This window comes from Pleurodeles waltl, chromosome 1_2, assembly GCF_031143425.1.
Source record: "Pleurodeles waltl isolate 20211129_DDA chromosome 1_2, aPleWal1.hap1.20221129, whole genome shotgun sequence".
NCBI lineage: Eukaryota > Metazoa > Chordata > Amphibia > Caudata > Salamandridae > Pleurodeles > Pleurodeles waltl.
In genome coordinates this window covers 884535958-884563613 of record NC_090437.1, presented here as the reverse complement: position 1 = coordinate 884563613, position 27656 = coordinate 884535958, and the positions used below count along the sequence as shown (strand labels likewise).

At 43.6% G+C, this 27656-nt stretch overlaps 1 protein-coding gene across 3 annotated transcripts in view; it reads left to right on the top strand.

Annotated features, from left to right (window-relative positions):
• CASP3 (caspase 3) overlaps positions 1-27656 on the top strand; it is a 154572-nt gene that overhangs the window by 46417 nt on the left and 80499 nt on the right. For all 3 annotated transcript variants that reach the window (XM_069199492.1, XM_069199487.1, XM_069199500.1), the window contains exons 2-4: positions 3760-3853; positions 8222-8361; positions 19444-19572. In XM_069199492.1, coding sequence (XP_069055593.1) covers positions 3777-3853; positions 8222-8361; positions 19444-19572 — 346 coding nt within the window. In that variant the 5' untranslated portion in view covers positions 3760-3776. The remainder of the gene's footprint in view (positions 1-3759; positions 3854-8221; positions 8362-19443; positions 19573-27656) is intronic.

Sequence of the window (27656 nt, the reverse complement as noted above, 5' to 3'; positions counted from 1 at the left end):
TTGGTACCAATACAATGACTTTTAACAACACCTCCATAGAAAAACTTACCATTATCACATCATAGACTTCAGCTTTCTCTCAACTCTAAAATCAGGTTCAAAATGGTATCTCTCATCTTTGTTTTGGCCTGAACTTCAGAATGGGAAACGGAAGCGCGGTCATTCTGTAAAATGTAGTGTCAAGGAGCAAAGTGTTTTTAAATTTTAATATAGGGTGATGAACATTAGCAGTATGGAATATTTTCATTTTTTATGAAGTTTGCTCTAAAGTTTTCAGGTCGAGCGTAAGCGTTCGACCTCTTGTATCCTTTTAGGTATACTTCTTCTGTAGGCTTCCAGCTATTTCATTTGTTAGTTTCGGTGTCATTTAAAAATCCTTGCTTGCTAATGGTCAGGCATGCCTCTTTGTCCCTCCTCTTGTGTGGGAGCAGTGACCAACTACTGTATAATTATGCTTTGTTCTGTTTATGTGGTCTGTACGGGACTATTTTTTTTACTTTGTTTCCTGCTTCTGTCTAGGGAAGCTTCCTGTTTTCATTTGCAGAGCATTTGTCCTCTGAGTTTAGATGTAAACAAGGCTATAAATCAGGATGTTATTGTGGTCACATTTGGTCTTTGTGGGCTCTCAGCACCCTCTCTTAGCTGCCTGGGCTCTGCCCTTCCTGGGCTTGAATTTTCTTTACCAAGTGTGCCTGCCTGTGTGCTGAGAGCACGGATGGAGGATCGCTTGTAATTCTTTATAGCCTAGGCACCCAGCTCTACCAGGGCTCCGCAATCCTTTAGGGTAGTGCCCATTTCTGCTACATACTGATCCCACTCAACTCCATCAGTGCACCTCAGTTCACACTCCAAGCCCTCAGCCATGCTAGGAACACCCCATGCTGTCTGCCAGAACACCTCAGTTCTTGCAGTCAGTACACTCTGCTGCTCCAGTACTGGGACCTCGGGTGCAGCTCCATCAGTGCACCTCAGTTCATGAAATCCAAGCCCTCAGCTGTGCCAGTGCCAGGAACACCACACGCACTGTCTGCCATAGCACCTCGGTTCTTGGAGTCAGTCTTTCTGCCATGTGCATTTTTGTTGACTGGTGCAGGCATCATTCCTTCTAAAGTCACTTATGATGTCTGTTTGGTTTGTTAAATGATTACGGTCTGTATACCATTGAACCTGTCCCACTCCCCCATTAACTCTGCTATGCTTTTAGATTATTCTCTATGTTAGTGCCTCCCATCACTAACTTGCCTGCCTTAAATTCGGAATCCTTGGTTTTTGCTTCAATGTTTTAACTGATGCTTTATGACTGGGTTGTTTATGCATGTACTTGTGCCCACCACAGAGAAGTTATGAACCTGAATCTTGCCTGGTATATCGTATTTTAGGCCAAATACTCCAGAGGCGCACCGATATTACAATCTTTAGCCTTACTCCCCAGTGGCATGTTGTGATACTCCTTCCTCCTTGGCGTCTTGAATGGCTTGCTCCGATGCTTCTGCCGCACTCTTCCCCCATCTAATATAGCTGCAGGCAGATAGCAAATTGTGCAATCATTCTAGCTCCTTAGCATCAAATCAGCTCCCAGCGACAGCTAATTTACCCCTTCTGTCCAGCTTAGATTTGGACTCTTTGAACTGGGCCTGAGCAGGTGCTGAGTCTGTCTTGATTCATTTGCTTTGCTCTAGGGCTTTTACTAGATTCCCCTTTGTTATCAATATTTACTCACAACTTGAATACACAGTATGTATCGAGTTCACAAATATTTGTTCAGCCTCACCCTATTCCCTTTGAGATTATCATTTCTTTCTCTTCCTAGTGTTCATACATTCTGCTAACAAATTGTCAACCACTTGAAAATTCAAGAATACTTACTCATATTATTGTATTGGAGTTTAGAACATTCACATAGGCGTGCCTTGTATCAGTGAAGCATAGTCGTGATGTGAATGTATTTCAAATTAAATAAACCTGGCATTGTTTAATTGGCGCATCAAAATTACTACCACAAGTGAATTCGACATAGACCTACCACATCTGTTGCATTTCAGCTGCATGTAAATATAACCACGTTTTTCCTCGGCTGTGGGCTTCTACTGCAAAAACAAAAAGGTGATGCAAGGAATGTTTGAATTATTCTCTGCCACTGACAGTCTCTCAGGGCCTCATTCCAGACTGTCGTTTATCACCACTGTGGCACTATAGACACAGACCTGCTTTTTGCAAATCGGTCTTGAATCTGCTTCTATAAGAACACTCCTACACTGCCAAGCCAGGTCCCCACAGATGGAACTCAAGCAAACCCTGACCAGTTTCAACCTACTTAGGTCTCACCACTGAGGTATTGTTGACTCCTATGGCACACTGAGCATGGAATCCACATCTGGGTATACCGATTGCACTTAGGGTATCTACTGCAAAAAATAACAGGGTGATGGAAGAAACGCTTGAATGAATCTCAGCCAGATTTGATCGCTCTGGGCAGCATTCCACATCATCATTTTTCACCCTCAGTGTCACTCTACAAAGAGACCTGCCTTATGCAAGTCAGTTCTGCCCCTCCTCCAGTAGGAACACTCCAGCCTGAACTTCCAGGCCAAGTCTAATCCAAGGTGGCATGGTGGGCAAAAAAAAGATGCATTTGGGATGCAGCCGGAGTAATTATCAGTGGCTGAAATTCTAGCAAACACTTTTATGTAGCTTTCATAATGATGCCCTTAGTGCCCATATGTGGGTCCTATGCTCACTGTGTCACTAGAACCAAGCTGCACCCGAACGACTGAATTGGTCCAAATAGGGTGAAATACGTCTTGGGTTGCTTTTGTTCTGGCTGAGAAAGGACCTGGAATGAGGTGAAGTAGGATTAGGCACAAGGCAGTTCAGGTATTGTAACAAGGTGGAGGAGTTGATCTTAGAGGATGTGTAGGCATTCAAACACAGTCTGACATACAAAGAGAGGATTAGGCATGGATTTGCTTAACATAAAATCTGAGTGATTTAATATGTTAACCTACCCCATAGTTTTCCATGTACATTTTGAAAAAAAGTGGGTTCTCAAAACATTATAGGATTACTCACGACTGCAAGCCTTTATGCTTGTATAAAGTCTTGGGAAAAGTTCCATGGGTAAGTAATTTTCGGGATGATCTCTTCCCAGGCCTAACCTAGGTGCAGATTCTTTTCCTGCTTCTAATAGGAGTAAATATTCAGTCTTATCTGTGATGGAAAGTAGAATGAGTGAAGCTATAAGCCCTAAGGCAATGATGCTTATTTCCTCTACAGTATGGGAGAACTGGACACAATACGTAGCTGCCAGAGTAGAATCACTTCTTGTGGTGCATGGTGAGGGCAGGTGAGGTGGTGGTTACGGACATGGCAGTCATCGCCTCTTGGGAGCAGCTAGACCACCAAACTGCAGTTCTAGGAACTCAAACCCTACCTAAAGGGCACCTTGCAGCAACACTCGGGCCCCCAATGAAACATGCCCACCAATGTCAGCCAATTAGAGTTCCTATTCCCCTCCCAATCCACCACTCCTGTCCCCCAGCACTTTGTGATTGCCTTCTCTGAAATTTGTTATGTTCACAGGAGGCACTTGCAGTATATTGACTCCCTTCCCATTTCTCTCATGATGGCGGCCTATCCAAGGACGTTGTAGAAAAAAAAAAAGGTTTTTGAATGCATGCCTGGCTATACTGTATTTTTCTTTCTGAAATATTGCATTGGAACTATTGATTATTTTTCATGTGTTCTCTTTTTTTTGTTTAGGTCATTGATAAAGAACAATGGCGGATACAACAGTCGATGTTCATTCGGGGGGTGATGTCACAGATGCCAGAGTTTCGTCTTCAGTGAAGAACACGTAAGTGTTTACATTTGAAAAAATGAGGTCATTTGGAGAGCGTGTGGTTTCCTGCCCTCTGTAATCAAAACAACAGCATACACTTTTCTGAAATATATAGCCCTACTGTAACCCAACAAGGAGAGAACTACCAGGACTTCTAGGCACTTCATTGTATAGAAGCAAGAGCCCTCACCCACCATTAGGTGGCATGCTTCATCATCAGCCCTGCTCCTTGACGGGCTTGCGCTGTAATGCCCAACGGGCCCCACAAAGAGGCTATTTGCCAGAGATCTTTTGTTGGAAAGTGCCGATATTAACTACAGGGAAATTCTCAAAACTGCAGTGATGTGTGGTGAAGGACTGGGTAATGTATAATTAAAATTGACTATAGGCAATGTGAAGAAATACTTTATTACTATCTAGAATGCCTATGTCAAGGTTAAAAACAAAGGACATGAGTTATGGAAGATAATGTTTCTAACTTCTCAAAGTGAAATTGTTTAAAAACATATTTACTACAGTATGCAGGTCGACATGTTTCATGCTTTAGACGTCCAAAAGGATTGAGCGGCGTTTCTTCAGGACCAAAAAAGAATAGTACCTAGTCCTCAGTATTCAAGGCGAGTAAGTGTACCCGCAGTGTCTTAATATGCAAGTCTGACTTAGACTTATGTCAAGAATCCTTCCAGGCTGTCCTCTACTGCTGATAATCCTGTGACCAGTGGGGTTGTTGGCATTTAACTCTTTCCCTGTCTAGCAAAAGGGTTTTCCCTTGCATCATTTGTGCTGCGCACGGTTCCTCCTTTACTCGAGGCTTGTCAGATTGTGGTGTAGTTACGAATGATGTTGGACAAAAACTTTTTTTTTTTCCAGCATCTTGTGACTCTTACTTTCTGTTCATTACATGGCATAATATAGAAAGTGGCCTTGACCTCACCACACGAGGTTTGAACTCTTACATGTTTTAGCCTGTCAATTCCATGGGGATCACCTTATCCATTGTTCAGCATGTGTTGTTGCGGTGATGTATCCAAGGTGGCAACAAGATCTTTGCACGAAGCAGTACTTCTGCATCCTTATTCCGGTACAAAACTCCCAGTTTTTCCTACTGTCACATTGGGCATGCATCCGTGATCAAGACCTATGATCCCTGTGTTCTGTGGGAATAACTTAAATAACACAATCTGCACCTATGTATCTCATCTTCAAAGGTTGTGTGAAGACCTGCAGCTCTGCAACCTCGTCCACAAACTGTTGTGTCTGCCATGGCGATGCACTGTTCACTACAGCAGCCTGGGGGTCGTCATGGAATCTTCGCTGCAAGACCGTATGGCCCAGATGCCTGCGGAATACAAGCGTTAGTGGGTCAACACTCCGAGTCAATCAGAAAGGTGCCCCCTCACTTCTGTCTCCTTTATTGCCACCCTGCAGGCAAAACGGTGCCATATGTCACCGTATCTAGCCTCGAAAAGAGAGCAAAACTGGATCCTGTAAGTGAAGCATCCTCTCTGCATCCCAGCTTGCCCAGCCACCTCTCGTCCTTCATTTCCTTTTTGTCTTGTTGAAAGTAATCACCCACTTTGACATGGTAAAAATGCACTACACAAGAACCACGTAAGCAGCAGTGGCACTGTAGGCAGGAGTTCTGCTTGGGATGGGACTGGCTTATAGAGCAGTCTGATAGTGCCGTAATGGCTGTTTTGACAGGTCAGTGTGTGTGCTGTTTTTGTGGCTGTTTGTTGTCATCTTTCATGGTCTGCTGGGCCATTATTTATGTTGATTTCCCTGTTATTACCACAAACATTGCCTGCAGCAATCACAAATGCATGCACTCTCCAATACCCTGCAAAATATTTGTATAGGGTGTTTTTACAAGTTAATTTTGATGCCCTGATTTGCAAATGTGGCCGCTGTTTTAGCTGTCTGATTGGCTGAAGGGGGCTCACATTTATTTTCATGCCCAGATCTATTTCCTGCCCCATTCTGACCCTAGTTGTGCTCATGGACATTTGCAGGGCACCCACGTGGACGAGCTGCCAGAGGTACACCAATCATTAACCCCCCTTTTCAACACAATTTTGGCATTTTACATGGACATAACCCATTTTTACTATTTTTTGTGCTTCAGCCCCCTTCCACTTAAAGTAGACAAAATTCTGAATTCAGCAAGGGGTAATTTGTGTAGATCCTACAAGTGTTTCCTGCAGAAAATAACAGCTGAAATAAAAATAAATTGAAATTGAGGTGAAAAAAACAGGAATTTTTCTCCACGTTTTATTTTTTTTTAAAGCAATATACCGTTGCGTCTGCTGGACTCTTCTCGTTGCGGGGATATATAGGGCTTGTAGGTTCATCAAGAACCCTAGGTACCCAGAGCCAATAAATGAGCTGCACCTTGCAATGGGTTTAATTCTATACCGATAGTTAGCAATTAATTTGCTGAAATATAAAAAGTGAAAAATAGGTATAAAAAAAACCTTTCTATTTCCACAATGGGTACAGGATAAGGTGATGAGAAGCAGTGGTTATTTGCACATCTCTGAATTCCGGGGTTCCCATACTAGCAAGTCAATTACAGGGCATTTCTCAAATAGATGTATTTTTTTACACACTGTGCATTTCTCTTCCGCTTGCAGCACGATGGGAGGTGACCTCTGATGAGGTCAGCTCGCTCTTGCGCAGTGATGTCATCTGACGTCGCTGGGGGGGGGGGGGTCAGGGGGTGGAAGGGGAAGCGATTCCCTTTCCAGCCCTGACCTGGGGGGGGGTGGCCCTCTGGGGGAACGCTAGCGCTTCCCCCGAAGGCCGGTAATCGGACGTAATGGTTACGTCCATGGCGCCCAAGAGGCGCAGCCATGGACGTAACCATTACGTCCGTGGCCCTCAAGAGGTTAATGCTTCAATATGACAGTCAGAACTGAAGTAAGGGTGGGCCAAGCAGTGTTGCACAACCTGTTAAAATAAAATAAGCATTTCCTGCCTTCCTAATCTGATTTAAATCATGTGGCTCTATGAAAGATCCAAAGCTGGAGCACAAAAGGGCACTAGGAACCTTGCATAGATGCACATTTAACACCTGCTACTACCCCGTTTGAGACTCAACTATACTCTACTTACACATCTTAATGCATTGTACTCTAAGCTAGCGGGAGCTCTAATAGGAGAAGCAGCTAAAGCACATTCACCTCTTTGGTCGCAGATTTGGGCAGTTACAGTTAGGTGAATGTGCTTCTAAATTGACTCTTCTGTATTACTATGCGTGCATATTAATGATGTTGACTGCCCTTTGTAAGTTCAATGGAACTGTTTGATGACATGGTATGATTTAAAATATAAATCTATGAATGATTGTGGTAAAGTACCATTTGTATATGTAAGTAACTTTGTTTTCCTCAACAGGCTCAGGCATTTTGGGGATGCTATCCTTTCATTCTCTTCCTGGACCATTTGCTCCAACTTTATTTTTATAGTACAATTCCAGATGTTTCATGAGCGCAAATACTAAGGAAAAATGTTTGTGGATACACCACATGGACACTCCCCTGGCTGCTCTCCTGCCCTGACACTGCACATTTCTCACCTTTAATCCCAGATTTCTGATAGTGAAAAACCCTGCCATACTGGTAGATTTGTGGAAGTAAGTTCATCTTCAGTGCAGATCCATGTTCTCTTATTCAGGATCTGGACAATTCCATACTCTATTTTTGGCACACCCAAGTTAAACTTGGGTCCCCTTTTTGTGATCTGGCTTGGCAGCGCAGCTGTTGCCAGTCAATTATGTGAGCATCACTAGAGAGAGGCTTTGGTTCGCCCTCATGTTGGGAGCCAGGTGGGCCTCTTTTGGTCTGGCGAAATTGTGTGCTGCCACAAAAAAGTACTTGCCCTCCAGAACCTTTGATCATTTTGTTTATTTATGCAGCTGTGTGAGCGTGAACAGGGGTGATGACACGTGACATTGGAATGCTCTTAACTTGTCTTCGGTACCTAGATAATTTAAGTTGTTTTTCTCTAGCAGCAGGACAGATGGGAGGAGGGCGGTCAATAAAATTTCTAGGTCTGGCGTGACGGTGCAACTATCACCTGGCCTTTTAACCTCCTCCAATATTCCAGACATCTATTTCCATGCTTTTTATTTGTTATGCCTCACATTACTGTACAACATTCCCTTACAAGCCAGACCTCCCGGCATTGCCAATGCTTATATCAAATGTTTATGTGCACTTCCAAGCTTCACCTCTGAGGCAATTACATAAAAAGAACAATCCATCAATTTTTAAGCAAAAAAAATCAGCTCTTCTTCCAAATGGGTAGGTGAAATCATGTTAAGAAAATCTCCTTATCTTAAAGCTTAAGCAGCTATGACAAGCAATGTATTTTTTTTTCCAGAGGAAAATGTTCACAGAGTAGTCAATCAATGGAAGTTGATGCGAAGCCGGATGACATTCATTCATTCCAGTATAAAATGGATTTCCCAGAAAAGAGCTTATGTTACATTATAAATAATAAGAACTTTCTTCCTTCAACAGGTAAGCTGCAGATTATTTGCATTACATTTTACATTGTGTTGTACTGTTGCTCCAGTATGGTTTATAAACATTATCTTAGGGTACATTCTGGTAATGATAGTTTGCCAATACAGTTTCTGCATTGAGTCCCTACCTTTTTGGAATATTATGAGTCACCCAAAAAGGTTGAAAACCTTGTTTCCTTGCCTATCCCATTTGAGCTACGGCTGTCCATTTTATGTGGATGAATGTAGTAGATGCCCCTTTACAGCTAATTCCTGCTCTGACTGCAATATTTCTTCTACTCTACTATTTATCTTAATACTGCAGGAGAAAAAAAACAGAAATCATAAAGCCTACCGTACCAGTGACTGTCTTTTCGATTGTTTTCCATACATAATGCATTTATTTGCGAGTTTTATCATCTCTTGCCTTGCTATAATGTGTTATTACATGTATCTGTTCTAAGGAACTACCAGGCCCCAAAACGACCACCTCCTGTGACTGCTTTAAACCAGTAAACTTAAATGCCTTCATATGGAATCGCAAGACACCCCAGCCATCGGAACTGAAAACTGGCAAACATTATCAAAGACAATTTCCACATATTCACAGAAGAAATGCATGAATTAATCAACGTCGCTGTCACAGGGTGGGTTCCCTAAACTCTTTAAATGTGTAAAATAATCCATCCTCAAAGATGCCTAACTTATTACCAAATCTCCTTTCTAACTTCAAACCTGTTCTCAATGTGCCATGGCTTGACATGGCTATTGAAAGATATTTATTCCTGCAGTTGATAGATTATGTCGGCTCCAAACACTTGTTATTAAACTAATAGTCAGGTTTCCATACAGGTTACAGTACTGAGACAGCCACTTTCAAAATCCCGACAATGTTCACCGAATGATGGGTATTTGTGCTTTCTCTTTCTCTTGGATCTTACAGCTACTTGTACTACTGAGGATCATAGGTGGCTATTATAAGCTCTCGAGCATCGCATGAGCCTTTGAGCTAAGTGTTGAACTGGTTTGTCTCCTACCGCTCTAATCTATCCCAAATTGTAAAGTAAAGAAAATAAATCACACTTCAACCTTATCCACAGTTGTTTGTGGCATGCCTGAAGGTTCCATACTTGCACCATTGCTTTTCAGTCTTTATCTTGAGTCCGTTAAGGTACCAAACTCTTGCTTCATCAGTCTACTGATGATCTGCAAATCCACATAAAAAACACCTTGATAGAAATCATCACCATGCTGCATACATTTCTCATCAAGCTACAAGGGTGGTTGCCCAACAACTTAAAGTACACCCCAAAAAGACTGTTTGTTTTATTCTCCTTGAAACTTGAACAATTGTGATCCCAATCTATTCAAAGAGCTGTCAACGTCCGGCTTCCCGCCTTCCCTTTCTTCCGCAGTAGTCTCTCTAGATTTCACAAAAACTTTAACTTTCAGAGATGTTTATATCTGACCAACTGAAGGTTGATGCACACAGCTCGACTTTAGTAATTCTGTCCTAGCAGGTCTGCCTTAATCCTCACTTAATCCTTTGAAGGCCTGCTCCAATGTTTTGCAAGAGTTTTGTCGTCGGGGAAAATACAATCATACTATATATACCTCTCCTTTCCCCTCTTCACTGGCTGTAAGGTGAGTCAAGAAGTTCAAGTTGGGATGCCTCATGTACAAAGCATTGCATCTTAATGTGCAGTCCGACCTCACTTGACTTGCTCAAACTCTCCAGGGGTAAAATAACTATGTAATAATAGGAATACACTACTCTTGAAATACCTTTGTTTCAGAACATCACATGCTGAACATCATTCATTGTTTGGCGCAAATTCCACCTTCTAGAACTCATTATGAGCAATGTAAGGCTAAAACCTAGCCTTACTGCCGTAAAGAAACAGCTAAAAACGAATCTTTTCAAACTGTTTCTTCTAATGCGTCATTGTCCTCAATGCTGATCGTACCTGTTATACACTTAGGTTCCCTTGCTGTCTTATTTAGATGAAAACCACTATTTCTTTTCTTCAAAACGAATTCCTCCTCCATGATACTTGTTTGAGCCAGGTCATCTATTTAAGTGGTGTTATGATTACTGTCACACGTAATATATTGTTCTCTGTGTACAGCGCCTACACATACATTCCAGAGTGATGGAAGCTGTCAATAAATACATATATTTGTATATGTTTTCCATTTCCTTATTGTGAGGAAATAGGGTGTATTATATGGTGTGGTTGTGCAACCTCACAGTGTAATACACATACTAATCCTGTTAGGACTCTTAGGGTTTGCCCGACAAACCCTCTGCTCAATCCTGGGTAGCGATGGCACTGAGCGGCAAGGCTTACACAGAGGAACAAGTATAAAGCATTTAAACAGCACCGTAACAACTGAAGAAGGAATCAACTCGACACTTAAGAAATCTGACCCCAATTTAAAAAAATGGAGTGTATTTTTATGAGAATTTGGACACTAGAATGAAAAAGATCCACCAGAAGGTTCTGGAGATATAGATTTTGCAAAAACTGATAAATGAAAGGAATTTCAGTCAGCCGCAAACAAACCTTGGCAAATTCAGCGGATTTGACAAACATTCCCAAGGAAATCTTGGGTAAGTGTCAATGCAGTAAGGTACACATACTTAGGGCAACCAATTCCAACAGGGAGCTAGTAAAGGGGACAAGTAAGGTCCTTAGTAACAGATACCTTTACAGTAAACCAGCCTTCAAGCAGTTTCATGCACTTCGGATTTGCAGTAGAATCCTAAGGGAGTGTTCCTGATGCAAGGGATGAAGGATGCTGCAGATGTGACGGCATTGATGGGGGGGTCTTCCAGCAGGTGCCCTTTGGTCCACGAAAATAGTGTAGGGCTCCTGTTTGTAGGGTAGACGTCCACAAGGCCCTATTTGGTCTAGCGAAGTCCAGTCACCACTGGACGACGAGTCGCCAATGTTGCAATCACAGGCTAATCCTTCGTAGGACAATAATTTGCCTTCTGAGTATCCCAGCAACTCTCCGACAGTACTCCCAGGCTCAGCGAACTCAGGTTCAACTTTGTGCATCTTGTCTTGGTCCTTGGTGCTGCCAGGCGGTGGTGGTAGTGACTTGAAGACTTTGGGCTACCAACTTGCCCCAGCAGTCTTTTACAGCTGTTGTGTCCCTGTGCTACGAACAGAAGGCCAATCATCTGGCCCATGGAGCTCTCTTGGCTTGACTGGCTCTGGAGACAGCTTCCCCTTAAGCAGGGCATGGCAGACACAGTCCCTCTCTCCACTTCCCACCAGATACAGCAGGTGCATGTTCAACAGTGCATCCTCTCTTTGCTGGTCCTTTGGTGCAGCAGGGCAGTCCTTCTTCGATGGTTCTTCCAAGTTGGTTGAGGTCTGGGTGCCAGGGGTGCTCTTCTTAATCTCAGAAAATGCCCTCCGAGCAGAATGCAGTTGTTAGCCAGTGGGCTACCACGTTCCCTCCCACCTGGTGCAAGGTGAGTCAAGAAGTTCAAGTTGGGATGCCTCAAGATGGTGAGACGCCTCTCTCGGTTTCGAACCTCTCTAGCCCCCTCCTGGGGTGTGGCTACCCCAGGGCTAACATGCTCCTGGGAGAACGGTTTGGCAAGTGGTTTCCCTTCTATATTCCCTGTGCTAGCCTATCTACCTAAACAAATGGGGTAGCCATCCTTCCTAGGGTGACACATCTGCCCTTCAAAGGCTGTTTCCCCTGTGAAGCCTGCCATTTGGGACTAACATTTAAGTAACTTCTGGCAAGGGAGAGGTAACAGCTCCCTGCCCTGCAGCCCTTTATTGTTCTCCTTCCTGAGTCATTGGCATGTCTCTCCAGGACGGCAGAAAGCTGTCCCATGGAATAGGCTCCATGTGTGCCCGGAAAGGCACAAGAGTTTTAAAGGCAACAGAGTGGCAACTTTGGAAAAGCTGCACAGTGCAACAAGTTACATTAGTTTTGACTTGAGATACAAGTCGGTCTTAATGTAACAATTTGTTTGATACCTTGGAGTGCCCACTTTGGTCTCTTTCTTCAGGAGTTAGCACAGCTGAGGGGGTTAGCGTGTAATTCTATACTCACCAATTGGGTGACCAAGTCTTTCCACAGTAAAAAAAAAAAAAAACTGTGTTTTTGTGTGTTTGTCAGGACATTTAAACTACATGTCCTGCCACTGTCATATGTTGTACCCTGCCTTAGGAATCAGCAGGCTTGTCAGAGGGGTGACTTACACAGATGTACAGTGGAAGTAGTGGCTTTGCCATTGCTTTTAATCACAAAGTTGGGCTAGCAGTACTCGACTGCTCTGCTGTTCTAGGGGACCTCCATGGTGGCACAACCAGTACTGCAAGCCCTGGAGTACCCCACTAACATGCATGCCATGGGTACCAGTGTGCCATATTCTAAGGACTTACTGGCAAGCTAGCCTTTTCCAATTGGGTACAGCCTATTCGACACACACTTTAGGGTCAGGGACACTTTAGGGTCAGGGACACCAGCATTGAGGCCTGGCTGGTAAGCCTCAGTACACTCCCAGAGTCTCAAAACCAGCAGCATCAGTCGAAAACCTTCTGGGTGAAAATGCTAAAAGAGGCATTTCCTTATACTCAATCAGGGATTGTTTTCCCTTTGCACTGTGGTTAGCTCTTAATCTTTTCTAGTCCACTCCAGCATGTTCTCATCACCAATGCCTTATTTAATTCTTATACTGATTCTTAAAGCCTTACTACAACAGATGTCTGTGATTTTTCTTTTCGCTTCATCTCTGATTGCATTGCTTCAAAGCTTTCATTCATCCCAAGGTGCAGTTCTGGTTCCAGTTGTACATCTTTAAACCTCAGTTATTGTGGCTATAAGCTGTAGACACTTAATAAATGGCTTGATGCAATCGTAATTAACTCAATCAACCAGGGTGGTAGCCTGTACACACAAGCACATCCTTATATCTAGATATTTTATATTAATAACAGTTGAGTGATGGTAACTCTACTGTTGTTGAGTTCAAACTTACAGAAAAGGGAATTTTCTGTTTACTTATAACTTTGTGGCTATTTGATTGAGCCTTTTAATGGATTCTTGATGCATCCACAATTCCAGGCCATTTGACTAGCTCGCTGTGTCAGAAATACTTTGTTTTGACTGTAGATACAATAGTAATGGAAGAGGTCAGTGGTTATTCACAGATCTTGTGGATGGGTGTGTTAGAGATAACTAGTGATAGTCCCTCTCCCACTGATGATGTGGAGGGTCCTGGAAGGGTAGATCCAGCCCTCAAATTAAAAATAAAATCTTATCTGCTTCTTTCACCTCCACATCAATCAGACGTACATAAGGAGAGATGGCAGAGCAAGCAGTGTAAACCACAACTACGTTTTACTGATTTTCGCCATCATACAAAAGTGAAAATGTACAAAAAGGAATGACCGTTGCATTTCAGCCACACATACATACATATCCTGGATTTGGATGGACAACTGTGTATCTCATAAATTCACATTGGCCCCGCAAAAGACAAAAGCAATGTAGGTGTCATCTTGTATCAACTAAGGTACTTTGTGATCAACACATTGGAAATAATAGTTAAAAGAGACCTGAAGGCAGTGAGGCTAGGAGCAGGCTTGAGGCCAGCCCTGTGTCCAGACCTAGCTCTGCATTGCTGAAGAAATTGTGACTGGCTGCCATGTGTATACATAAGCCATAATATACCCTCCCAGAAATTACATTGTTTGGAAAGCTGTAGTTTTACTGACCACTATCATATGACAAATCAAAGAATGCATGGAAATAAAGTACTAGAATTCTATTAATACGCAGCAGATCTCCTAAGGGACACTACCTGAAAACAAAAGTCTGCAGTTCCACAGATGGCAAACTGACGCCCACAAAGATATTACATGGAGACGAAAATGCTTAAATTGTTCTAACATTCTCCAGATATTCTTTATGCTATTAAATAGATACAAAAGGCAAGCATATGTGCAACATGTGCACATGTCCCAGGAGTGCTGTACACACTCCGAGAAGTGTAGCTGTGTGGAAATAGTTAAAAAATGTGTTGTTTCCATGACCAAGAGGTTCTGACAAATGCTTAAGATGTATTTAAAAAAAAGTGATGGGTGAGATGCTCCAATTAATCTTAACTACTAGTAATTACTTGGGGCCGTATTCCAGACCATACTTGATTTTGCCCACAATGCCACCTCAAATTCAACCCAGCTGTAATCAAATCAGCCTTGAACCTGCCCCAATAGGAACGGTGCAGGCCGAACTGCAAAAACAGCTCTTCTCTGAACCGGAATACAAGGAACCCAAGACCGGTTTTACCCTTGTATGGGCTCATCAGTCGGATGCAGCATAGGGCCCTTGTCTTGGTATACCCATTGTACTGAAGTATACCAAAGTGTGATGCGCCAGCATATCTGAAAATAAGTGTTGGTGCGTTCTACATGCAGCTGAAGCTGTGTAATAAAAAAGGTACTTATCCTCCTGTTCACAGACGACGCTGTAATACTATCCTGTACACAGAGTGAACTGCAAAGACAGCTTTAAAAGTTACTGTCATCTTAAAGATCTTCACATCAGCCCATAAAAGGCAAAAATATGAGGACATCCCTACCTTAGATAAAATCACCAAGAATGGATAGTCAAGTACTCAAATCTGTTGATAAATACGGCTACCTGTGGGATTTCTGGTATTAGCAAATTGTCCTGGCGAGATCACGTAGATAAGGCAGCTACTACTCTGTTGCATCCGCCAACACCATATTGAGTGTCGAGCACAGGATTGGGTTGTGATTCATTGAGCATCCCTCTCCAAGTATATAGACAAAAAGCAGTGGCATCAGCAATCCACGGTGAAGAATTATGGGGCAATGGTAGCTGCAAGCACTTCCAAAAGATAGAAAACTCCTTCCTGAGATCGCTGTTACACCTGAGCCGTGGTACACCACTATTCCTCTTTTTGGGCGTGCGCAAAGCGCTCCGTCCATTCTGTAATCTCTCTTTGGGCTTCAAACCACACCCATGTCACGTCAGTCACTTACATTGGTTCGTGGGCTTGCCTTTTAAAATCCGCTTGCTTTCATTTGTGAAAGGCATGCATACGTCATGCCTTTTCCGGTGTTTAGCCCACCTACACAGCACCGGTAAACTACTGAAAACATACGAGGCTTGATGTTTTCAGCCTGGAGTCCGGACTACTTCATCTGTTTATTTTCCACTCAGCGCAAACGTGCTGCATTTTACCTAGCGCAATCGCGCTGCATTTTTTTTCTTTACAACGCTAATATCTGTAACTCGAGCAAATGCGAGACCCGTTGCATTGAAAATGCTTGTTATATCTGGAATTGGACATGGTCCCCATCTCTATTGGCTCTGTTTAAGTCACAGTCATCATGGGGAATGATATTTGAGAACATTATTCGAAGTGTCAGCCACAGGAAGAATCCATCTTAATCCTTGGTCAAACTTTGTAAGAAAATGCTTGAAGGGACATGGTCTCACATATTTTTGGGCTGCTGTGATCAAAGAAACATTTTTAAATACAAAACTTAAGGCATGCATCGATTTTGCACGCACGTCCATGCTGACTCGTAATTATTTGCACACAAAGCTTACTCTGGATATGGAAAAATTATTGAAAGACATCAACCCTCACGCACGCCAGACTTTATATTTAATATTTCGCCTAGGCATTTTACCTGTTAAATCATACTTTGGCAGATGTGCCGCCAATCATGTTGACTCCAGTCTTTGTAATTGCAAAACGGTTGGTCAGGAGGCAGTAATGCACTGTATTCTCCTTTGCACAAAATCTAAAGATCTACACACTACACTACACACTACCTGGCTCACACCATTGTTTAAACATTTTTCGATTACAACCCATATAGAAGCATTTGGTGCCAGATCAGAGTATCGAGCTATTTACAAGCCTATGGCAAGCTATATCATGGGAGCCTGGTTTGTGAGAAGATGATCGCAGAGCGCTCACTCCTTGGCCACCGACTAGCTATAGTTTTACGAAACTGTTAACCAATATAAGGATTTTTTAAATCACTTTTTACCATTTGAGTATTTTAAATTGCTATATCAAGTGCTTTGATAAGTTTATTTGAACATACTGTCGCATATAAATGGTAATAAAGAAAGATTGATACATGTGGCATCAGTCCCCGGATTGCATATGGGCAAAGGTGTGTTGTATCAGATTCACTTACTTCCTTGTTTGAGTACATTTTGTTTTCTTTTAGCTAGTGCTTGCAAAGTTCATAAATTGCCTTAATGTGTTTCCTGACCATTACCACTCAAGAAGGGAAGTAAACTGTTTTAGAGTCCTGGTGTTTACCATGTTGCCTCATTGGTAGTTGCAGTCAAAAGCCTTTCGGAGAATGTGAGTGTACTTGACATGTGACAACAAATTAGCATAAACACATTACAGCAGATGCAGTCTTTCTTATGCACCTTCCATAAGTTTAGATGTGATCTTAGTAGAGAATGGTGATGTCCTTTTAAAAATGTGTTTCAGTGCACTTCAAAGACTGTTTAATGAAATGGATCGCCCACACCACAACTTATCGAGTTTGAATTCTTGGAGGGTCTTGAGCCATTCTATGTACCCCATATGGTTTTGTCCTTGCCTAACATTCATGCTTTTGGTGCCGCAGGGCATGGCCTTTTGTCAGGCCCTGAAATTACTGTGCATAGAATTAGGCTTGTCATACCTTGTGCCTAGTATCTATGCCTGTAGTACCAGCATTGTTTTAGAGATGCCATCTGTTCTACACAGTGTTCTGTATTGTACATAGCATTACCTTAGGCTGTGCCCTTTTGCAGTGATCAGTGCCCATCCTTTCAATACTAGCAGAGCATGGCCTGTTTCCATGTTGCATGGGTACTAGGCATGGGCTATCAATGCCTGCTTTACCTGTATTTGTCATTCCATTATCATTTTACAAACACATCAGTTTTTGCTTCTCATCAAGAGTGCACGACTCTTCGCTTTTGAGCATAGAGCCACACCATGGATAGCCACTTAATTTGGCCTTCCAGCGACAGCAAGATGCTCATTATGTTTTGTGCAGTATTGTAGCATCTGGATTTGTGATGATACTCCATTAGTTAAATCTATAAGCAGTAAAGACTGTGAAATATTTGTTAATAAGCTAATACAACTGCCACTTTAACTACAAATACCTGGAACCAAGCCCTATTAAATGTACATTGTCTTCAGTGAATGTACATTTACATTACTATGCTTATTTTAATGCCTGCACATTTACTGAAAAATGTGCATTCACAACTACAAATATATGTTCAGATGTTGCATTCCCATGGCAGAGGTAAACTAAAAATAAAACGAATGAACTATCAAAAGAAACTGTCCTTCTTCAATGCACAGCGATGCGCAAGCTTATTACTAAATGAATATGGAAAGAGTGCCCATCAGATTGCATACTGCGCCATGTTTGTATTCTTACTCTAGGATGGTCTCTCACCTAAAAGCAAATACAGGAACAAATAACTGTTCGGGCTAGTTGCGTTTATAGTTCTAGTTAGGACCTACTTTGCATATGAAAAGCATTTTTTGTTTTGCTTATAACTTCGGCGCCGTTTAACAAACCGCCACAAAATGTTCAAAACTAGTTTGCCACTCACTTCAGCTGCTGTTTGGAAAGTTTTGGGGTGATTGGTCAAGCGGAGGCTGAGAAAAAAGGCAGGGGGAGACCAAAACGCCTTTCCCCATGCAATTTCCGATAGAGATTTTAGATATGACTGTTGCCAGACCCACTGGACGAGTTTACACCAAATTTGTCTGAAAGCTAAATCTTGATCCAGAAATTTGGTGTAACTGTGTTGAGTAGCTTTGGAGTTTTTAAAGAAAAAAATGTTTATCTAGAGACGTGGATCCACTTCGCCAAGAGCAATGCTGTGATTGGCTGGCGGCAACCTGAGAGAAAAGTTGCAGCCGCCATTTTGTGATTTGCGACAAGGTTTCCAAGGTAAGGGGGAGTAAAAATAATTTAGGATACAAGGGGTCACTCTAGCGGTATCCTGACCCCAGGGATTCATTTTTTGGGATGCACAAGGATCCATGGATCCTTCGCGCCGCTCAGCGCTGTCCCATGCAAATCTGCAATGAATCGGCGGATCCAAAACCCAATTAAAAAATAAATAAAATACACACGCACCTTTTCACACTCACAGACCCACAAAACCACTATCACACCCACTCACACACCCACCCCTACAGCCACTCACACAACCATTCAGCGACCCACAAAACCACTTACACACCCACACAGCCACTCATACACCCACTCACACAAAACCACTCACAGACCCAGACAGCCACTCACACATGTAGGCACTCACTCAGACACAGACACAGACACACACACACACACACACACACACACACCATCTTGCACAACCCCATACACCCAGTCGCACACCCATACATACACTCACACAGCAACTTACACACCAACAGCATAGAGTTGGTTGCATGCAGGGGGTTGGCCGCCGGGGGCTCTGGTTAGGCCTTGGGACCAACTGTCGCACATAGCCGAAAGCCATGCACATGTGTGGTTGGATTAATGTATGGTAATTAAATATTACCCTACATTTTAAAAACCCTAGAAATTCATTGAAAAAAAACAAAGGTTACAGGGACGTTATATTTATTTATGGTATAGAAGTGTCATTTCAGTGTATTGAATGACGGCTACTTATCTATTACTATGTTCATATTTACATTTGGGCTCCAGCTGCCACCACTGCTCTGGAAGCAAACCTTCTCAGTTTGTGCCCTGAAGGTATGACACAATGCCCATCACGTCTTTCTCATCTCTTAAAGTTCAGAACACAGCGCAGAACCCAACTTTAAGGAGCACTTTATTTGCTACTTCTAGTAACAGCCTCCCTAGTCTCTTAGTGTAACACTTAGACTTCAGTGCTTTCCTCTCTAACTCAGTCTCCTGCTTCCACACACACTATGTTCAACATTGCTTACTTCTTCTACCTCGGAACAGAAAATAAAAAAGTAAGTTGCAGGCTAACTGTGTTGTGGATTATTGTCTTTTTTTCTTTGTTTTAGGAATGGGCTTTCGGTCGGGTACAGATGTAGACGCTGCAAATCTCAGGACCTGTTTCCTTAACTTCGGATTTGAAGTCAAAATTTTCAATGATAAAACATGCAAAGAGATCTTCGATGTTTTGAAAAATGGTAAGCTGTGACAGAAACTAGCAAACTCATTTTTTTAGAGTTATTGCCAACAAATTGAAAGAATGTGCATCGCAGTCGATATATATATATTTTTTCTTTTTCTTTTAAGATATCTTTTGTAAAAAGTTTTAGCATATTAAGAGCATCATTTCACAGACTGCAGTATTTGTGGTGGTATTACCAAACCTAATAAATAAGGATAGGGCACAGTGGGTATTTACCAAGAATTGTATTACCACTCTGTTACACATCTCGTACTGGGTGATACTACCACACGTTTCCCCTGTTCCAAGTTGCAAAAGAAATGGAATGTTTGTGATATGAACTCACAGACGTTGCCACCCTTTACTTGTTGAAATAGGTGTACATAAAAGTGCTGTATTACTACACCAGTAGTAATCCTGATTCGGATTCACACTCCACTTCGTTCATATTCATAATAGGATATGGATTTGTAACATGTACTCCAGGGTGGTGGAGAGTTGTACCATGTGCCTAATAGTTAGAACTGATTAGAAAATGCGATGATTTCAATTACTCAAAAAATTACTCATTCTTCTATTTTCAACTTTAAAGAACATATACACTCGCCAGGAAGATAAGGAAGAGGGTAGAAACGAGTAGACGGTGACATGGGGACCTGAATATTTCAAGTTATTTTTAGATAATAAACTAGATACGTTGGTAATCTGTTCTGTGTGCAAGATAGCCTCATTATTTTGATGCTCATTTCACAGGGCATTTCTGTTCCGCAAGTTGCAGGGTTAACTAAACCTTGCATGTTTCTGAATGTGTTGGCTGTGTATCAATAGCATGCTTTCAAAAGTGAGAAGTGTTTCTGTAAGGTATCACGTGCCTTCACAAGTCTGTTCATGACATACTGAAAATCCTAATTATCCTTAGTTGCTCTGCCTTTGAAAAGCATATCATGCTATATCAAAACACTTTATTTGAACAATGATCTGAATATGCTTTGGAAATAAAGTAAAGTGCTAACACAATAATCGGAAAACTACTTCTATGTTAATAAAAGCATATATTTTGGTGGGCAATTTTTTTTTTTTTTTTCTTCCAAAATCTGTCTCGGCTCACCCCACACTGTGCCCAAAACTTTTCTTATGTTGTGCCTAACCAGTACTGTGTTTTTGTATTTAATTTAATGCATATACACCCATAATATATATTTGTGTGGTCTTAAAAACATATTAATCAGTAATCCGCATGTGCTTTCTGAACTGCACAATAGATTGTGCTCTGCACAACTTAAATAAAACATTATCTTCCACTCATATTGGTGTGCAGAAACCCAAATAGGCACACGAGATCATTCTACAGATACCTTCTCTACACACTTTCTTTCAAACTCTAGTGCCTTAAGCATCTACATATGTCTGTGTTGCCAGCCTACAACCACTGAAGTATATATCCTTACATTGTCGTATTCTAGACTTTGGCTCATGCTCACTCATCGCAACCATGATCTTGAGTGACTTCCACGCACAGGAAGGTTCCATAGTGTTTCTACAAAAACATTGAGACTCACTGCTCAGCATTTTATTTTGCCCTGAAAGGCAAAACAACTTTAAAAAAGAATTGGCAAGACCAGTAGGTTTAATATTTCTGTGTGATGTTGTGAGGAAGCCATGGAGCATAAAAGAATGTCCTGCAACAGCCACGCATGGGCCCCACAGCCACACAGGCGTCACTGCAGGAGAGAGAGATATACTGTGGATGGAAGGAGAGAGAATAAGGTAAGCACTGGGAGAGAAGACTACACCAGAGATGTATGCAGGGGCCAGGGACATCACTGAAGGTAGAGGGCAATAACTGGGAAGCCAAACGAAAGAAAGAGTGACACCAGAGGTAGGAGAGACTGAAGAGTACCAGCAGAGGTGGAGGAGGGGCTGAGGAGCCATACTGGAGAGAGCAAGACGGACCAATGATGGAGGCAATTGCAGAGGAACACTATGTGGTTGGAGTGAGTGGACTAGGGAGTGGCACAGTTGAGCAGTGGGTGATCGGGATTGTAATGACACCCCCCCCCCCCCCCCCCCCACACACACACACACACACACACACACACAGCCAAAGCTCGTTTTTCAAGCATAATGAAAGCCTCTGATCAAAGCCTCAAAAATACAGCAGCCATGTTAGAATGGTGAATGTTCTGATATGGCTGACGGGAAGAATAAAATGCTTGTCATGAAGCCTTGAGTGATTGCAGCTTTCAGGGCAGCATCTTAAGGTCAGGCACTGCACAAAAATATGCAGTAATAGAGCCATACTAGGGTCAGCATTGCACTTGAGCGTTGCCAAATCCAGATAAATATTTGTTGCGGTGCAAAAAGTATTCAAATAAGCCTGGGTAAGGTCCGGAAGTATGGCCTGAAAGGATCAACCATGTACAGTATATTTGTATGTGTGTCTCTTCGGTAAACTAGAAGCCTATCCTATGTTTAAGTTGTTTTAACCGTAGAAAACGTAGCATAACTGCTGTAGGTTTGCAATTTGTATTCTGACTACCATAACGTGGGTAATAGCCCTTTTTAATTCCAGCATGTAAAAACAGAAGTGTTGTATGACGTGCTATATATAAAAAAAAAAATACTAGTTAGTTATCATATGAAATAGAAAATGAGAAACAGCTTAGCTTTGAGCTTATATTCTTTGCAAGAACTCCTCTCCTGGAAACAAAATATCATTGAATGTATTACATTGAAACTGAACAACCTACCTTTCTACTCGGTGGGCCCTGATTATTAACAGAAATCGTGCAAAATACACAGTTTTCTACACACATGCCTAGCAGATTTGTATGTCACTTTCTCAGCCAGTCACACTGATCCTGCCTTGGATCATGCAAGAGATAAACAGTACTTGGCAAAGTGATACAGCATGTTGGGCCCAGAAACGGAAGTTATATCAAGTTCAAATGTGCACTTGCCCATAGGCACCAATATGATTGTGCCTATTTCAAATACAAGGCAGCTGGCATTCCTGTGCCATTGTTAATGGGGCACCTCGTTTTGAATGCACACATTATTGAAACCCAAATATACAGTTAAAGCAAACAGAGTCTGCAGGTATGGAGCCACTATTTTGTGACCGAGTGCCTAGGAACAACAACTATGCTATATGCCTAAGCAAGAGAGCTGCTTCTGTAACATACTCAGCATCCAGGAGCGCCATAGTTGCGGTTATAAAGCCACATATGTTTCACACAGAGAAGCCTCAGAGCCACAGTTAGTTAATTTATTTGTATAAATTATGTTTTAAAGTCGCTCACCTCGTCATTTTGACCGGTTGTAATACAAGACAGAAGTACGCAACGAAAAGCAATTAGCAGCGCTTTACAGGGCAAAGAACCCTGAGTATTCAATCTAAATGGAGTTAAAGCACAGAGTCTGGATTATTAGCTTTCCCTGCTTTAGACCCACATGTGCATTAGTCATTTTTTGGGGGACTCACTCTTGTGCCTGCAGTGAAAATAACTTGTGTGTCTTTGTGGCCTTAAATGGGTGTGAGATGAGTGGTAGTAGGGTAGGCTGGCAACTTGACGATTGGCGATATGTACTATGACTAACGTGGAGCACAGAGCTGTGACGACCTTACTAGTGATGCCTCCTGTCACAATGAATACTTGGTTGTTGAAGAGACTAGGGCTAAAGACAGTGCAAACTGCAATCATCTTTTACTAGGAGGTCACTGTGCTTGTCAGCTCTGCATTCAGTGGTTAGGATAGAGTCAACAGTAAAGTGGTGAGCTGCAAAGGATGAGTGAGAGCATAATGAGGTAGAAACCAGTTCACACAGATCATGCATTTAAAAAAAAAACTTTTTTAGGATTTTGGTGTGCATAATAGTTGGCATGACACACTCTAATAACATAATGGCATCTTGCTGTGATTGTCTGTTTTGCCAACCACAACTACAAACCAGCCCTTGTTCAATGGATTGTGGCATCATCCACTCTTTATGGGCCCCACAGGCTTCCTTGCTGCCCAATTAAAGTGAAGGGCAGATAGCAAGGGAGAATGTACTGTCTAATGTAAACTCGCTACTGGTCTATTTCGGTGAACTGAAGGATAAATGTAAACATACAAATTAAATGAAGGTTAGACTAAAATATTACTGTGGCTGATCCAAAATGTGATTGACAGTGATGAATGTTAATGGTTAAAGGTTCCCAACAAAAGACGTGATGGCTGAAGCAAGCTGACCCAATGTCACTTAGTTTGTGTAAAATGCAGTATGTTCACCATGAAAGGTGCAGGTGCAATACACATCAAATCACAAAAGGAATCCCTGCAGCCTTTTGCAGATTAACACATGGCCCTCATCTTCTCCCATCTAATATAAATTGTTCACTAATCACAATTACAAAATTAACTGTAATAAAAGCAAAAAATGTATTCCCTCCTGTCTGTCTCCTACTCTCAACCAGTCAGTAGTGCCTGTCTAATTTCCTGTTAAAGTTGCAGTCTAAGACAAGAAGTCTTTAGATATTGACCCTATCTCAGTAGATGCTTTACTCTCACATTTGTCCTAGCCCAATTGGCTCTGCTCACTAGCACTGTTTCTACACTTAATACTGGCTCAGCCTCATACGACTGTCTGATTTGATTCTAAACCATGTGTAACTTCAACTTTTCTAATCATTATAAATTCTTCCCTAATTCCAACAATTCTCCCTGAACCCGTAGACTTAACAAGTAGTCGTTCAGTTTCTTTTGAATAATTACTGTCTGCATTTTTAGTTCAGGTATATGGAATCTTTCTTATTGGCAATTCTAGATACCTTCTGGGTAGCCTTTATAATCCTGCCCCCCCCCCCCCGATATACCTCCGTAAAAATAAATTTGTCCAGAGATTTCCATTTTTAAATTGTGTTTTCTGATGGATACAACTACCTGTGGATTCCTCACCTGATGAATACTCCCATGGCGCCAGCATTTGACGGAAATCTTCTTACTAGTCTCTGCACGTCGACGAGGACGTCACTCTAGCCCACGCGACGCCGTCTGACGTCATACAGGCAATAAGAAGTCCTCGCCGACGTGCCGATGACAGTTCCCTTTTTTCCGTGCATTCGAAACGGTTATCTTCGAGGGAGTTACTGTTACCTTCGTGGTTACAGTGTATTGTCTGCTGCGTAGTCTTCTCTGCAGTAACAATGTCCCAGAGGAAGTCGGGTTTCAAGCCCTGTCGAGAGTGTGGGGGCAAGATGTCAGTTACAGATCCTCACTCCGACTGTCTATGGTGTTTGAGCTCCGACCACGACGTCTCGACTTGCGATTCATGTCAACACATGAATCCGAAGGCCCTCAAAGAGCGCGAGGCCAAGTTATTCATGGCAAAGTCAAAGAAGAAGGAGAAACATCATAAGAAGTCTTCTTCGCCAAGGTCTCACCGGCGTCATCGAGACTCCCGGCGCCGTAGAGACTCACGACGTCACTCCAGCAAGGAGTCTCATTCGAGGTCACCTTCGGCTCGGCGTCGGAGGACTTGGGAGGTCAGCCCCACGGTCACGCCGCATCCATCGACGCCGTTGCCCTCTCCGGCGTCACCGACTTCACCTGGTCAGGCGTCAGTGATTGAGGTGGTGCAGCCTCTTGTGTTTTCTCCGGCGTCGCAGACGTCGAGGCCGGCGTCGGGGTCGCCCTCGATCCAGGCACCCCAGTATCCGGCTTTTCCCACTCCTGGAGCCGATAGTACCGCGTTTCTTAATGCGATGTATACCATCTTTCAGCAGATGGCTCCAGGAGCTGCTCCGGCTGGTCCTTCGGGGCCCTTGGCCTTTTCGTTGGGTGATCCTGCGCCTCTTCGGCCGGCACCCTTTATGCCCTTTCTCCCTTTTGGGAATGTGGGCTCGGCGCCGGTGCCGGCGTCGGTTGCCCCTCCGTCGAAGTCAGGATTTTGCCCTGTGACTCCGGTTGGTCCATCGGCTCCAAGACCTCGTCCTCCGGCTCCTGCCTCGGCGCCGAAGCTGCCTGTGGCGCCGGACGCGGCGTCAGATGCTTCTGGAGATCGGCGCCGTTCTTCGACGTCGGCGGAGGCCATGTCGACTCCGCGTATCGAGGAGAGACTTCATTCGAGGAGGCGTGCTCTCCGTCTTTTAGAAGAGCAAGAGTACCAGCGAGTCCTAGAGGAGGGAGAGATTGAGGACTCTGGAGACGGACTGCATGGTCTGGATACAGCCAGTGGGCTGGACACTTCCCCTGAGTGGGACCTTTCATCTCCAGGGGAATATACGGAGGAGGCTGCTTCCTTTCATGCTGTGGTGAGGAAGGCAGCGAGCTTTTTGGACCTGCCTTTGCCGGTGGCAGAGGCAAAGCAGAATTTGCTGACAGAGGTATTGCATCCGGCCTCTGCTGCAGCTGAGCCTCTCTTGCCATTTAATGAGGCTTTGCTGGATCCGGTGTTGGAGGTGTGGAAGAAGCCGGTGTCTTCCTCGGCCGTTCATAGGGCTGTGGCCAGGAGGTATCGAGCTGCACCATCTGACCCTGGCTTTCTCTCTAGACACCCTACGCCGGAGAGCTTGGTGGTGCAAGCCTCCTGTTCCTCAAAGTCAGCGCCTGGTTCCTTCCCGACGGTGCCTGGAGACAGAGACTCCAAGAAACTGGATGCGCAGTCCAAGAAAATATTTTCGTCATGCAGTTTGGCGTTGAAGGCCACCAACGCCACGTGCATTCTGGGGAGGTACATCCATGCGCTGATGGATGATATTTCGTCTTCATTCACGGAGCTTCCCCAGGGTCTTTTGGATGTGGTCTCGGACGCCCAGGCTGCCGCGACCCAGATTATCCAGTCTGGGCTGGACACGACCGACTCGGTGGCCAGGGCGATGGGCACGGCTGTGGTGGCAAGAAGACAGGCCTGGCTCCGAAACTCAGGGTTCTCTGCGGATGTGCAGTCGACCCTGCTGGACCTCCCGTTTGATGGGGACAGACTGTTTGGAGCCAAGGCAGATTCAGCCTTGGAACGATTTAAGGAGAGCAGAGCCACAGCCAAATCGTTAGGACTGCAAGCTCCTTCTTCCTCTGCCTCTTCTAGAATTTTCAGGAGGTTTCGGGGATTTGGGCGTGGCTCTTATTCCTCTTCCTTTCGGGGGAGGTTCCAGCAACCCGCCTCTTCCCTCCCCTATAGGTCATTTAGAGGGAGGGGGAGGGGTGGGGTCCGTACCAGAGGAGCCTCTCAACAGCACTCTGCCTCTTCCTCGTCCTCTGGAGGGGTGCAGCAGGGGAAGCAGCCTTAGGCTTCCACCGTTTCCCACTCACTCCTCTCCTGTAGGGGGAAGATTACAGCGTTTTCTCCACAAGTGGAAGTCTATCACAACAGACACTTGGGTTCTCGGCATTGTGGGAAAAGGCTACGCCCTTCCCTTTTGGGAGTTCCCGCCCCTCATCCCGCCCCGCCCATCTTATTGTTCAGAAGAACACCTCCTGTTGCTAGAACAGGAGGTTCAAGTCCTCCTTTCAAAGGGCGCGGTAGAGTTGGTCCCAGAGCAGGAAAAGGGTCGAGGTTGTTACTCAAGATACTTCCTGATTCCCAAAAAGGATGGTCAGTTGAGACCAATCCTGGATCTGAGGATCTTGAATTGGTTCCTCAAACAGGAAAAGTTCAAGATGCTGAACCTAGCACAGGTGCTTTTGGCGTTGAACAAGGAAGATTGGATGGTGTCTGTCGACTTGCAGGATGCTTACTTTCATATCCCGATACTCAAGTCGCACAGGAAGTATCTCCGGTTTGTGGTAGGGTCGCAGCACTATCAGTTTGCGGTCCTCCCGTTTGGTCTTACTTCAGCACCTCGAGTCTTCACAAAGGTGATGTCAGTGGTTGCGGCGGAGCTCAGAAGGAAGGGGATAGCAGTATTCCCTTACTTGGACGACTGGTTGATCAAAGCCAAGTCCCCGGAGCTTGTGTCGCATCATCTGCAGTCAACAACCCAGTTGTTGTTCGACCTGGGCTTTTCGGTGAACGTGCCCAAATCTCACCTGGAGCCCTCTCAGCGCCTCCTGTTCATAGGGGCAGTACTGGATACAACATTGAGTCGAGCCTTTCCTCCGCCTCAGCGGATTCAAGATA